This window comes from Solanum stenotomum, chromosome 9 (genome assembly GCF_019186545.1).
Source record: "Solanum stenotomum isolate F172 chromosome 9, ASM1918654v1, whole genome shotgun sequence".
NCBI lineage: Eukaryota > Viridiplantae > Streptophyta > Magnoliopsida > Solanales > Solanaceae > Solanum > Solanum stenotomum.
The window spans coordinates 2,415,600-2,428,201 of record NC_064290.1 but is presented as its reverse complement, the minus strand read 5'-3'; the positions used below and the strand labels follow the sequence as shown (position 1 = coordinate 2,428,201).

At 30.6% G+C, this 12,602-nt stretch overlaps 2 protein-coding genes across 2 annotated transcripts; one reads left to right on the top strand and one right to left on the bottom strand.

Annotated features, from left to right (window-relative positions):
• Positions 1-371: 371 nt before the first annotated feature.
• LOC125876839 (subtilisin-like protease SBT5.3) lies at positions 372-5,876 on the top strand. The gene is made up of 11 exons (XM_049558095.1): positions 372-567; positions 689-801; positions 883-980; positions 1,250-1,417; positions 2,402-2,510; positions 3,475-4,009; positions 4,150-4,247; positions 4,345-4,590; positions 4,692-4,806; positions 4,895-5,108; positions 5,198-5,876. The coding sequence occupies exons 1-11, from the start codon at positions 475-477 to the stop codon at positions 5,731-5,733; spliced, it is 2,325 nt and encodes a 774-aa protein (XP_049414052.1). The 5' UTR covers positions 372-474; the 3' UTR covers positions 5,734-5,876.
• An 819-nt stretch (positions 5,877-6,695) lies between these two features.
• On the bottom strand, positions 6,696-12,377 carry LOC125877193 (cytochrome P450 724B1-like). The gene is made up of 9 exons (XM_049558530.1): positions 12,030-12,377; positions 11,473-11,797; positions 10,779-10,931; positions 10,377-10,625; positions 9,970-10,053; positions 9,441-9,519; positions 9,167-9,273; positions 8,632-8,753; positions 6,696-6,991 (listed from the first exon to the last, which is right to left on the bottom strand). Exons 1-9 carry the CDS (start codon positions 12,257-12,259, stop codon positions 6,898-6,900), a joined length of 1,443 nt encoding a protein of 480 aa, XP_049414487.1. The 5' UTR covers positions 12,260-12,377; the 3' UTR covers positions 6,696-6,897.
• Between the last annotated feature and the right edge of the window lie 225 nt (positions 12,378-12,602).

Here is a 12,602-nt window from a genome sequence, read left to right as displayed (position 1 = left end):
TGTTTTTATACAATAAGTAATTAATCACTTCTTTCTCATTGGTCCCATAATATTCCATTTCATTTCATATTTACCAATAAAAAAAATGGCTTTATTCAAAGAATTTCAAACACTAGTATAATTGACTTTTAACAAATTTGAAAAGAAACTTGAAAAGATTAACATTAATGTTAAAATAGATTCATAGAATGATTAAATTTGGGAAAAACATAATTAAAATACATTAAAAGATTGCTTATACATTATTGTAATTTGTAAGTATCTAGACATAAGCCGTGAAAATATTTGAATTTAAGCCATGCAATAAATGGATACATTTCCCACTAATAAAAAATAAATTAAAAAAAGAGAAAGATTCATTTTATTTTATTTTTTGTATAAAATAATTCATTGAAAGGTCAACTACAACTCAAACTCTCAAAGAGTTCTTTTTAAATAGAAAGAGTGTTATTGAGAGTGAAAGGACTAAAGAACATGAAGATTACAATGGGAGAAAACTTTGCTTCCTTATGTCTACTTTCTATTCTTTTTATGTTTTTGCTTAGTCCCACATTTGCCATAAAAAAGGTAAATTAATTTTAAGTTCTAATTTTTTCATTGTTACCTCTGAGTTAGGAATAAGGTTTGCGTACCGTTTATACGATTATGTTGTTGTTGTTGTTAATTTGTGAATGTGATTTGTGTGTAGTCATATGTGGTGTACATGGGAGCACATATACATGGAAAAGAAGTTTCATCTATTGATTATGATAAAGTAAGAGATTCACATCATGAGTTTCTTGGATCATACTTAGGAGGAAGGTAATTACTTTTAATTAAGTCATATTTTGCTTTATACTATGTGAATTCCAAAATCTTACATGTTTAATAATCTCATAACAGCAATGAGAAAGCAAAGGAAGCAATTTTCTACTCTTATACTAGACACATAAATGGCTTTTCTGCTATGCTTGAAGATGAAGAAGCGATAGAAATTTCAAGTAAGTGATTTGGGGGCTATTTTGGTCTTTTGTGTAATGTTGTATGTTTCGGATTCGTGCCAAGTAGGGCCCACTACTAAGGCTAAGGCTCGAATTCGAACACTCTATACCTAGTGTCTACTAGTCAAGAAAGTTCATTGAGCTGACTAATTCAGATTTAAGCCATATAAGACTTACTACATTTTTATGAACATAACTCGAGACATCTGATTAAGAGGAAGAAAATTATAACATTGTCAATATGGACTATTTTTTTATTTTTCTTGCAGAGCATCCACAGGTAGTATCAGTATTTGAAAACAGGGGAAGAAAATTACACACAACAAGATCATGGAACTTTTTGGGGTTAGAGCATAATGATGGAGTTATTCCTTCAAGTTCATTATGGAAAAAGGCAAGATTTGGAGAAGATAGTATCATTGGCAATCTTGATACTGGTACTTTTTTAATATTTTGCGTTTGGTTAATCTATTTGTGAATCATTTTTGTCATTATTACCATCGTAATTTGTGTTCAGACAAAGTTCCAAAACTATTTATGAAAAACTTGGTCAAACAGACTATTAATTTTCCGTTTTAGTCAACAAATAGGCATGTGAAGAAAATTGAGCTTGCAATAAGTAGAGCCTTAGTTCATTTGACTTTGTTTGATGTAAAGATGTGTTGTTTTGTGATCCCATAATTATGATAAAGACTTTGTTAGAAGTTTGTGTGATTTGATCTTGATAACAATAAACTATATAGTAGTTGAATTAAATATTAATATTTCAAGATCTCATTAATCTTCCCAGCCTTGGCCAACCCATTTTTCACATATACCAAAATATATTTATCTATTAGATAGATCATAGAAGGTTCTTTTATCAACAATTTCTGCACCGTTCAGCAGTTGAAAGAGTAAACATTGGAGAAGTAGATTATTTTATTCACAATTAATTTAGTAGGATTATGGTGTCTTTTTGGGTTGGTGGGGTCAATTAAAGTGTAATATTATATTTAGAATTGTAATTAGTATTCTAATTGTTCTTATTTGATAAATAATGTTACATAAAAGTTATGTGGTTCAATTATTCATATAGCTTGTGTTGTCCTATCATAGACAAAACCCTACATTATAGTGGACAACGGCAGAGCCACACTCGTCTAATAAAATTTATTTCTTTGATTTTTTCGAATATCGATTTTTTTTTAGTGAAAATTTGACTGAGGTAGTGATGTAATTGAAAGGAAAGAATAAGGTTCTGATGTACTTGCCTCAAAAGATGGATATTTTCACCCTTTCTTATTTGTCTTAATTGGTCAACCTTTTGATATTCACAATTCCAAGACAACTTTTCCCCTTTTTGTATATGAATTTTGGAGTGTAAAAAGAGTTGATGATGATTCATTTTTATTTTGTAACCTTATGACATTGTGGACCAGGTTCCTGGCCTGAAGCAGAAAGCTTTAGTGATGAAGGATATGGACCAATTCCATCAAAGTGGAGAGGAATTTGTCAAAGTGATTTTGATCCTACATTTCATTGTAATAGGTACTTGTATATCCCTATTCTGTCCACTTATTTTTGCACCTTATCTCCACAGCTCAACAAACAGAATATTTTGCACTTTAGAACATTCAGCACACTGACATTCTACCTCTTTCAACTTTAAACCATACAATTTTCTTTACAACATATCCAAATAGAGTGTACACAAATCTTATTCATAACTTGTAAGATAGAGAAAAGACTGTTTTTGATAAACCCTTGGCTAAAAGAAGAAGCATATCAAAATAGATACTAAGGAAAACATGATGAAACTTTTTGAAAATACGTTAATCCAAGTACAAGACATAGTAGGTAGTAATAGAAATCAAAGGACAAGAAATTACGGAGAATATACTATAACTACTAGTAAGGAAGAATAAGTAGATAACGCTCAGTTACCTACTAATCTTCTATTCTAATTTGTGTCATCCACAACCTCCTATCTAAGGTCATGTACTCTGTAAGTAATAATTGTATCATGTCCTGTTTAACCACCTCTATCTAGTGTTTTTTCGATATACCTCTACCTTTCCTGAATCAATCCATAGCCAACCACTCAAACCTTCGCATTTGGACATTCATGCATATCCTCGTCACATGTGCGAATCATCTCAGCCTTGCATCTTGCCCGCTACCAAGGTCACTCCTACCTTCATTTCTAATTCTATCTCTCCTAGTATGCCTACAAATATACCACACCATCCTCATCTCGCAACTTTCATCTTCCGAACGCATACACTTTTCTGTATTTGCTTTAATAACTTGTAATTTTTGGACAAGATAGGTAAATTCTAAAGTGATTGTTGATCTGTTAACTAAGTCACCAAATCCGTGATAAATATCTTAAAATTGGCTAAACTAGTAGTAAAGTAATCATACTTCAAAGCATCTATTTAGGATATGAATTCAACATTTTAGTATTGGAATGAAGATTTTGATATTGAAGTTATGTACATTTTCATTAAAGGAAGCTAATTGGAGCAAGGTATTTCAACAAAGGGTACGCTACTCTAGCAGGATCGCTTAATTCAACCTTCAATACACCGCGAGACACTGATGGCCATGGTTCCCACACGTTGTCCACAGCCGGTGGAAACTTTGTTGAAGGATCAAATGTTTTCGGATATGGAAACGGGACAGCAAAGGGTGGATCACCAAAAGCAAGAGTAGCAGCTTACAAAGTTTGCTGGACTCCAATTTCAGGCAATGAGTGTTTCGATGCAGACATCTTGGCTGCATTTGATATGGCAATTCATGATGGCGTAGACGTGCTTTCTGTATCACTAGGAGGAGAAGCAGTAGCCTATGCCAATGACAGCATTGCTATCGGTTCATTTCATGCTGTTAAGCATGGCATTGTTGTAGTTACCTCTGCTGGTAACTCTGGTCCTGCTGTTAGTACAGTATCAAATGTTGCACCTTGGGTCATTACTGTCGGGGCAAGCACTATGGATCGTCAGTTCCCTAGCTATGTAACACTCGGAAACAACAAGCGTTACAAGGTAGTAATACTCTTTTCCTTGAATAGTATAATGTGACATTCTTCATTGTTGAGTTGAACCTCCTTGCTAGTACTATTTTTCGCTCTGCTTCAGAAGATTTATATCGTTGTAGTGATTTTAATTAAACGATATTTTGATAGGGAGAAAGTTTATCAGTTGAAGCATTGCCTAAAGGCAAGTTATTCCCAATCATTACTGCTGCTTCAGCAAAAGCTACTCATGCTACAACCTACGACGCGTAAGAATAACAATCTTACTCACCTAGTTCTCAACACAAACAGATTTTCGAGATTTTGTTTAGTTAGCATTTACTTATTTCTATCTTTTTTATGCAGGCAACTATGCAAAGCTGGTGCATTGGATCCTAAGAAGGTAAAGGGAACTATTTTAGTTTGCTTAAGAGGAGAAAATGCAAGAGTTGACAAGGGGCAACAAGCTGCTTTGGCTGGTGCAGTTGCAATGGTTCTAGCCAACGATTATGCATCGGGCAACGAAATTATTGCTGATCCTCACGTCTTACCTGCTACGCAAATTAGTTACACTGATGGACTTGATGTAATCGCCTATGTAAATTCAACAAGGTATATAACAATTTATAGATGGATTTAACTTATATACATGACAGTATAAAGACTGTACCTAACTAAGTCGTTTCATTTTCTTGTTAAAATGTTATAAGCAGGGCACCTACGGCTTCCATAACACATCCAACAACTCAATTGGGGACAAAGCCTGCTCCGGTCATGGCAGCATTTTCATCGATAGGGCCTAACACTGTTACACCACAGATTCTTAAGGTTTTACGATAAACTAAACATTGTTCATCTTGATATTGTTCGAATGAATATCATTTATTGAGTCTTTTATTTGGTATTATGTTTGCAGCCTGATATCACTGCTCCAGGAGTGAGCATAATCGCTGCCTTTACTGGCGCTCAAGGTCCTACAGAACAAGCTTTTGATAAACGTCGCGTTAAATTTAACTCTGTTTCAGGCACTTCTATGTCATGCCCTCATGTGTCTGGTATTGTTGGTCTTTTAAAAACTCTTCATCCAACTTGGAGTCCTTCTGCTATCAAATCCGCAATAATGACAACTGGTGAGAGCAAATAGCCTTTTTCAATTACAAATGTGTTTCTATTAGCATGGTTCTGGTTCTAATACCATGTTGTTTTTCTCGTTATTCAGCAAGAACACGAGACAATTCTGTAGAGCCAATGTTGAATGCTAGTTACATCAAAACAAGTCCATTTGCTTATGGAGCAGGGCACGTTAGGCCAAACCGCGCAATGGACCCTGGCTTGGTCTACGACTTGACAATCTATGATTATTTGAGTTTTCTATGTGCACAAGGCTACAACGAAACTCAAATCAAGACATTCACACAAGGCCCTTTCAAATGCCCCGATCCGATTAATTTCACCAACATGAATTTACCATCAATCACAGTGCCTAATCTCAATAGCTCTGTCACAATTACTAGAACTTTGAAGAATGTTGGATCTCCAGGTACGTATAAAGCGCGAATTCGCAACCCCATTGGAATTTCTGCTGTTGTTGAGCCAAATAATCTGGAATTTAAGAATATTAATGAGGAGAAATCGTTTAAGCTAACATTGAAGGTTAAAGGATCTAAGGCACCAAAAGATTATGTATTTGGACAATTAATTTGGTCTGATAATAAGCATTACGTTAGAAGTCCAATTGTAGTAAAATGTACCTAGGTAAAAAATTTAGATTGTTTTGAAGTAGTTAGTTACTGGTAAGTTAATTGACTGATTTATTTTTTCTCTTGTTCCACAAAAAAGAGAGAAAAAGGAATTCTGTAGTTCTTATTTATTAATGAAAATTTTTAGTTACAATTCAATTATGTTTTGATTTTTAGTTTATAATTCAAATCTGTTTTGAAGATGACCAATTATTAATTGTGAAAATGTCGTTTGAGAAACAACACGTGATGAATTCATAGCTGTTTATTGTCAGCATTGTTACGGTTTTCTCAACTTATAAATGCGATGCACGCATGACTCCTGACCCCGACCTTGGGTAATAAGGGTTGGGTTCCGAGTCGGTGTCAGGGTCGAGGGTCGGGAGTCAAGAGTCAGAGTCGGAGTTGGAATCGGGAGTCGGGTGTTAGGAGTTGGTGTCTCTGGTCTGAGTCAAGTCCCAAGTCAGGTTCGATTGTCAATAACCGAGTAGGGGTCGGAATTGGGAGTCAGGTCTTGGGTCAAGGTTGAATCCCAAGTCTCGAATCTCATGTCCAGGTCAGATCTAAAATCAGGGATGAGGTTGAAAGTCGGTATTCGAGTTGGGGTATAGAGTTGAGTACCGTATTTAGTATTTATCCAGATTATACGTAATTTTAAAAAATATTTAGCTTTCATACTAAACACACCCTATATGTTAACTTTAAACTTCACATTGTTTGCTTCAACTAACACTAAAGAGATATATCTTAGAGGGTTGATTACTAGTCACGTGAACCTAATAACTATATACTATAATATAAAGAATTTCACTAAATCTATTACAAATAATTAACTGTCCATTCAGTTATTATCGTAATATTAACTTGACGTTGATGAAAAAACCAACGATATGAGTCATGGATCTAACTCGATTAATACTTGGACATTATTATTTATCTTCAATATTCAAAATAACATAAACTAGAGGAAATGAAGAATTAGACGGCAGATAAATTACTAGCATTTCTCCTTGAAATTATGTATAAATACAGAAAAAGAAAAGAAAAAAAAAAGGAAATCATGTTTTCTTTCTGTACTAGGGAAAACAGATATGTGAAGGAAGAGATGTTCATAATTAAGTATACTAATTAATGACATAGCGTTGGAATTTTCTTCATAATTTGTTGCTAATACATAGGCCTAAGTAGAATTTTGATGAAGTCTGATTGTTAAACCATTTTTGAACTCCACATATGGATAAGCAATGGGTTGTTCTCCTTCTTCTACCTCCCATCTACATATAAAACATGTATCCATAATATTAGCACAATAAAAAGATATAAATAAAACCATAATGTATATGTCAGATTGAGAAACAAAATCACAAATAGCTATTTTATAATCTATAATTGAAAAATAGTTAGTCATAGAATTTCTAATTCCACGGTTGAAACTTTAGGATTTTTATACGGGGTACGAGGTGATTATATAGAGAGAAAATTGTATGAAATAGCAAATTATTAATTTAAATTAAATCCTATAGCCATAGTTTATTTTAATTGTAATTCACAACAAAATCCCTTTTTTTTGCCATCTGATTCGGTATACAATTAGCTATTTTCTATATACAATTAGCCATTTTATACATTTCGGTATAAAATGAGTTTGTGTTTGTATAAAGCGAGAGAAAAGTGTATATACAAATACAAATACATATATTTTTGTCATATACATTTATAATTATACAAATACAGATCTTATTATACAAATTACAATGTATAAATGAATTTATACAAAACTGAACAATTTGTATAAAATTAGATGTTTGTAGAGAATTATACAAATCAAAAGTTCCATAGCAAACATAAAATTTGCTATGAAGCGCAATTATGCAAACTAAAGTTATAACATACAAATATAATTTTTATATTTGTTATTTGTAAAAGTTGCTCTTATATATATAAAGGTGACAAAACTAGCTCATGAAATCATAACTTGCCTTAAGTTGAGGTTGAATATTGACATGTCTATTTATTAGCTCAGTCCATCAAAGTTTGGGTTGATATCTAACCAAAATTGATCAATAAAAATTTGACAAAATATTTACAAAAACACAAATTTTTTTAATTTGATTTGTTATATCTAATATAATTTAATTAGANAGTGTATATACGAATACAAATACATATATTTTTGTCATATACACTTATAATTATACAAATACAAATCTTATTATATAAATTACAATGTATAAATGAATTTATACAAAACTGAACAATTTGTATAAAATTGGATGTTTGTAGCGAATTATACAAATCAAAAGCTCCATAGCAAACATAAAATTTGCTATGAAACGCAATTATGCAAACTATAATTATAAATACAAATATGATTTTTATATCTGTTATTTGTAAAAGTTGCTCTTATATATATAAAGGTGACAAAACTAGCTCATGAAATCATAACTTGCCTTAAGTTCAGGTTGAATATTGACATGTCTATTTATTAGCTCAATCCATCAAAGTTTGGGTTGATATCTAACCAAAATTGATCAATAAAAATTTGACAAAATATTTACAAAAACACAAATTTTTTTAATTTGATTTGTTATATCTAATATAATTTAATTAGATACTAAATATTATTTTTCTTAAAAAAATAAATAAAGCAATTAAACTTAATAGTAAGAATTGTGCATGTTGAAATTTGACCCGCATTTTAGCCCATTTCAGACCAACTTATAATTTTTGGGCGAGACAACAACCAGTCTAACTCAACTCATTTTAACAGTCCAAATTCAATCCAACTCATCCATTTGCTGCCTCTAATTATATATATAGAATGACATCTATTAATTATATATAAGAAATTCTTGTTAAAATAATCTCACATACATAACTGTATCAGTTAACACTAGAGAAAAGATTTAATTACCTGTATTTTTGTACAAGGTGGTGAAGGAAGAAGGCTACTTCAACCTTTGCAAGTTCAAATCCAGGACAACACCTTGATCCTCCCCCAAAAGGAGTCAACTTCTTGCTTATTTGCTCATCACTCTAAACATTTAATTATAATTAAAAAAACAATTAACAAATAATAAAATAATAAAATATATATATATACATCGTTAATATAAATAATTATTTATTCTATTAAATCACTCAAATGATATCTACAACTAAGCCTTCTTAAAATATAAAATTTGTTATCTTAAATAAAAAAGATAGATTATATCGAAAATAATCTCTGACTCCTAAAACTAAAGGTTAAAAGATGTTGTTAACTTCTTCTTTTTTTGTGTCAAGCTGTTTTTTTTTTATTACTAAGATCACTTGTTATTATTGTTTTGTAATAAAACCAAAAAAAAAGATGGATGATGTTGTTTAACAAAGAAACGTAACTTATTACTTCAAATAATTTTTTTTATAGAGACGACGTATATAACTTAAACTCAAAGAGATATAATTACCTCCCATCTCCAAGGATTAAAGTGGAGTGCATTAGGATGAACTGATGGGTCCAAATGAACAGCACTGAATACTGGTAGGACCTTCCAACCCGCTGGAATCACATAATCTACAATTCACAATATTTAAAACATTATTATAAACATAGAAAAATAAAATTAATTAATTAATCGTAAAAAATGCAAAAAGTTCATGCATGCATTATTACATATGAACATTATTTTAAAAAAATATAGTAATATTTTGGAGCATTACAGGTCAAACACACATACAAACCTTTAAATTTGACATCTTTAAGTGCCTTTCGGTGCACAAATTTGACAACATTCCCATATCTTAAAGCTTCATTTATTACCTGTATTTAATAAAAACAATATAAATCAAATTAAAGAAATAAAAACTAATATACTTATTATTCATCTTGGCTCAAATTATAATTATTGTTTCTTATCTTTATTTTTACATATAAGATATTTGAAAAGGGGCTTTTTTTTCTATTAAAATTATAAGAGGGCAAGAAATCACATTTGCTCCTCTATTTATAGGTCACCATTCAATAATTGAGGTGTCGATAGATAATTATTTTTATAAACGACAATAGATAATTTGAGATAAAGAGAATAATAAAAATATTACCTTATTCTCAAAATACTTGACGCTCTTTTTAAAATTATTTATCTCAAAATACTTATTATCCTAAATATAATATTTTTTTAAAGAATACGCGAAAAAGAATTACGAAGATAATTTGAGACGAACGAAATATAATATTCCGTAATGATTGTAGTCAGCGCATTCTCACAACCTTTTGAGTGAAGTCCATCTTTTGGTAATCTTCCCAATTCAATAACTCCTTTTCCTTCGTGCTCCGTATGTTATCATGCTCTTCCTACATCATTTGTTAGTAATAAAATAAAGTTTAGAAACTTAAAAAAAAAAAACACGTCAAAAATATAATGATTATAACTATTTTCTTATTAAAAACAATATAATACTACTCTATGTAACTCTTTTATAGTCTTTGATTTCAAGAGAACATGCATAAACTATAGGGAATTTAGGTATACAATCATGCCAAGTGTGATTTTGCATATTCTTCGCTAAATTTCTGACTCCATCGCTGTACACAACACTTAATATTTGTTTTTCTAAAATATCAAATATTTCAAAACAAATTCAATTTATCAAGATCATAACGAATACAAATATTACCTTAAGTTGATCGAGAGCAGTTTGTGATTGACCAATAAAAAACACAACCATAGCCATTAGGAGAGAAGTGGTCTCATAACCACCAAGTAAAGAATCAAGAACAAAGCTAACTTTTTCCTCTTCAGATAAGGTATCAACACAAAGAAGTATTTCTAGAAAATCATTCTTTTTACTATCACCATCAACAACATGTTTTCTTCTTCTTTCCTCTATAATTGCTTTGATAGTTGAAGATATTCTACTTCTAGCCTGTAAAGAAAAAGAAAAAATAAAGTTGAATTTCACATGCCTAACTTTATTAATCTTTTTGCAACAAAAGCATATCTAAAAACAAACAATTATATATATATGCTTTAAATAATTATTATATAATTAAGTAGTGTAATTAATAATTAAATGAACCTGCACTGCTCTTGCATATGGAGTTCCAGGTATGTATAGTGGTAAAGAAATTAATCCTCTCATAAAAGCAAGAAAATCTTGAAGAATTAATGCACTTTGTGGATTATCTGGAGTTAATCCAAGAACTTGCTTCACTATCACATTGAATGAAAACTGCAATAATCAAACCACACACAAAAAACACAATTTTATTACTAGAGTATCACAATTTAAATTTTATACACTGACAATACAAAAAAATAGAAAAAATTACACATTTGGTCACTCAGTCAAAAGTATTTATAGGCCCTAGATGATATACACTAATTTTATGTATATTTATACATTTGCTGATATTTTTTTTTTTTAGATGAATGGATATTTAAATTAATTTCTCATATACATAACTGTATCAACTCTTATCAATATCCTAAAATAATATAAGTAACATTAGATGCAGAGCTACGAATTCTGCTAACAAATTTTGCAAACATGTAGCTGTGGTTTAAAATCTAAATTTTTGTAGAGTAATATCTAACAAAAAAATCTATATGAAACTCAATAATTTTTTTGTAAGAATTCAAAATTCATTAACTCAAAATTTTAATTCCTCTCAAGACAAACACCTAACAATAGACTAAATTATACGTATAGTATATAATTAACATTATTTTTCAAGACTAAAAAGACATTTTTAGATGGAATTAATTAATACCTTTCTTGCCTCTTCCCAGTATCTGACTTGATCTTTATCTTTCCATGATTGAAGAATCTGAAGTGCTAATGTTTCCACATCATTAATAAACTCAGGTTTAGACTTAATTGTGCTGATTAGTGATAATGAAACATTCCTAAGCCTTTTATGTGTGTCACCAACAGCCACAAGCAATGAAACTTTGCCAAGTATACCATGAATTGGCTTTGGATAACTACACTGAAATAACTTATCTTCATTTTGTAATATGAAGTAATTAAGGTCCTGGTCACATGATACCACTGTTGGGGAGAAAAATAAATGTGACTTGAACACTTTCCCATACCTGAAAAAAAAATGTGCATGCAATAATAATTACTGTCAGTTCACCCTTAATCAGAAATCTCAATATTCAAATCTCAAATATCTTGTGAAGTATCTTACATGATGTGAATTTAAATTATATACAGATACTGAACACCATATGAGAGACTAAAAAATTATAATCCTTAAGGAGGGGTAGTACTTTAATTTTTTTTTTAAAAAAAGACATAATAATGAAGAAGCATGTTACTTACCTAGAACAATGTTGTTGAAGGAAAGTACCAATAGAATTAGAAGGATGAGGCTTCAAAAAGGAAAGGGTTTCACCAAGTAAAGGCCATCCAAAAGTGCCCTTGGGAATAACATGAAGAGTAGTACCATAATTATTGAAGAACAAAGGCCAAAAATGGTTTAAAGTTATGCCAATTACAAAACTAATAACTAGGGTGATAACAATTATCAAAAGACTACCTTCTTCACCCATTGAAGTTTTAATTTTATGAGTGATGAGAAGAAAGAAAATGGATTTTTATGAAGTTGGTAGCAAATTGGTGTTGGGCTTTACTACATATTTATAGAGAGGAGGTAGAGAAGGGGGAGAAAAAAAAGCTGTTTATGGAGGAAAGGAAACAAGCTTTTAATTATTTCTACTTAGTATTTTATTCTTTTCGTCTCAATTTATATGATACACTTAAAATTTCAATATTCGATTTTTAAACTTTAATCGTAAATTCAAATATATAAGCTTTGAATTTTTTGAAATGAAATTTACTATTTTCATTTCAATTTATTTATCTTATTTTCTTTTTAAATCTATCTCAAAAAAG

Excerpts from the sequence above, each read along its gene's own strand:
- LOC125876839 (XM_049558095.1), top strand. The coding sequence starts at position 475 with ATGAAGATTACAATGGGAGAAAACTTTGCTTCCTTATGTCTACTTTCT. Across the intron at positions 802-882 it reads GGATCATACTTAGGAGGAAG|CAATGAGAAAGCAAAGGAAG; the intron begins GTAATTACTTTT and ends ATCTCATAACAG. Across the intron at positions 5,109-5,197 it reads ATCCGCAATAATGACAACTG|CAAGAACACGAGACAATTCT; the intron begins GTGAGAGCAAAT and ends CTCGTTATTCAG.
- LOC125877193 (XM_049558530.1), bottom strand. The coding sequence starts at position 12,259 with ATGGGTGAAGAAGGTAGTCTTTTGATAATTGTTATCACCCTAGTTATT. Across the intron at positions 11,798-12,029 it reads CTTCAACAACATTGTTCTAG|GTATGGGAAAGTGTTCAAGT; the intron begins GTAAGTAACATG and ends TTTTTTTTTCAG. Across the intron at positions 9,520-9,969 it reads AGATGGACTTCACTCAAAAG|GTAATAAATGAAGCTTTAAG; the intron begins GTTGTGAGAATG and ends TATTAAATACAG.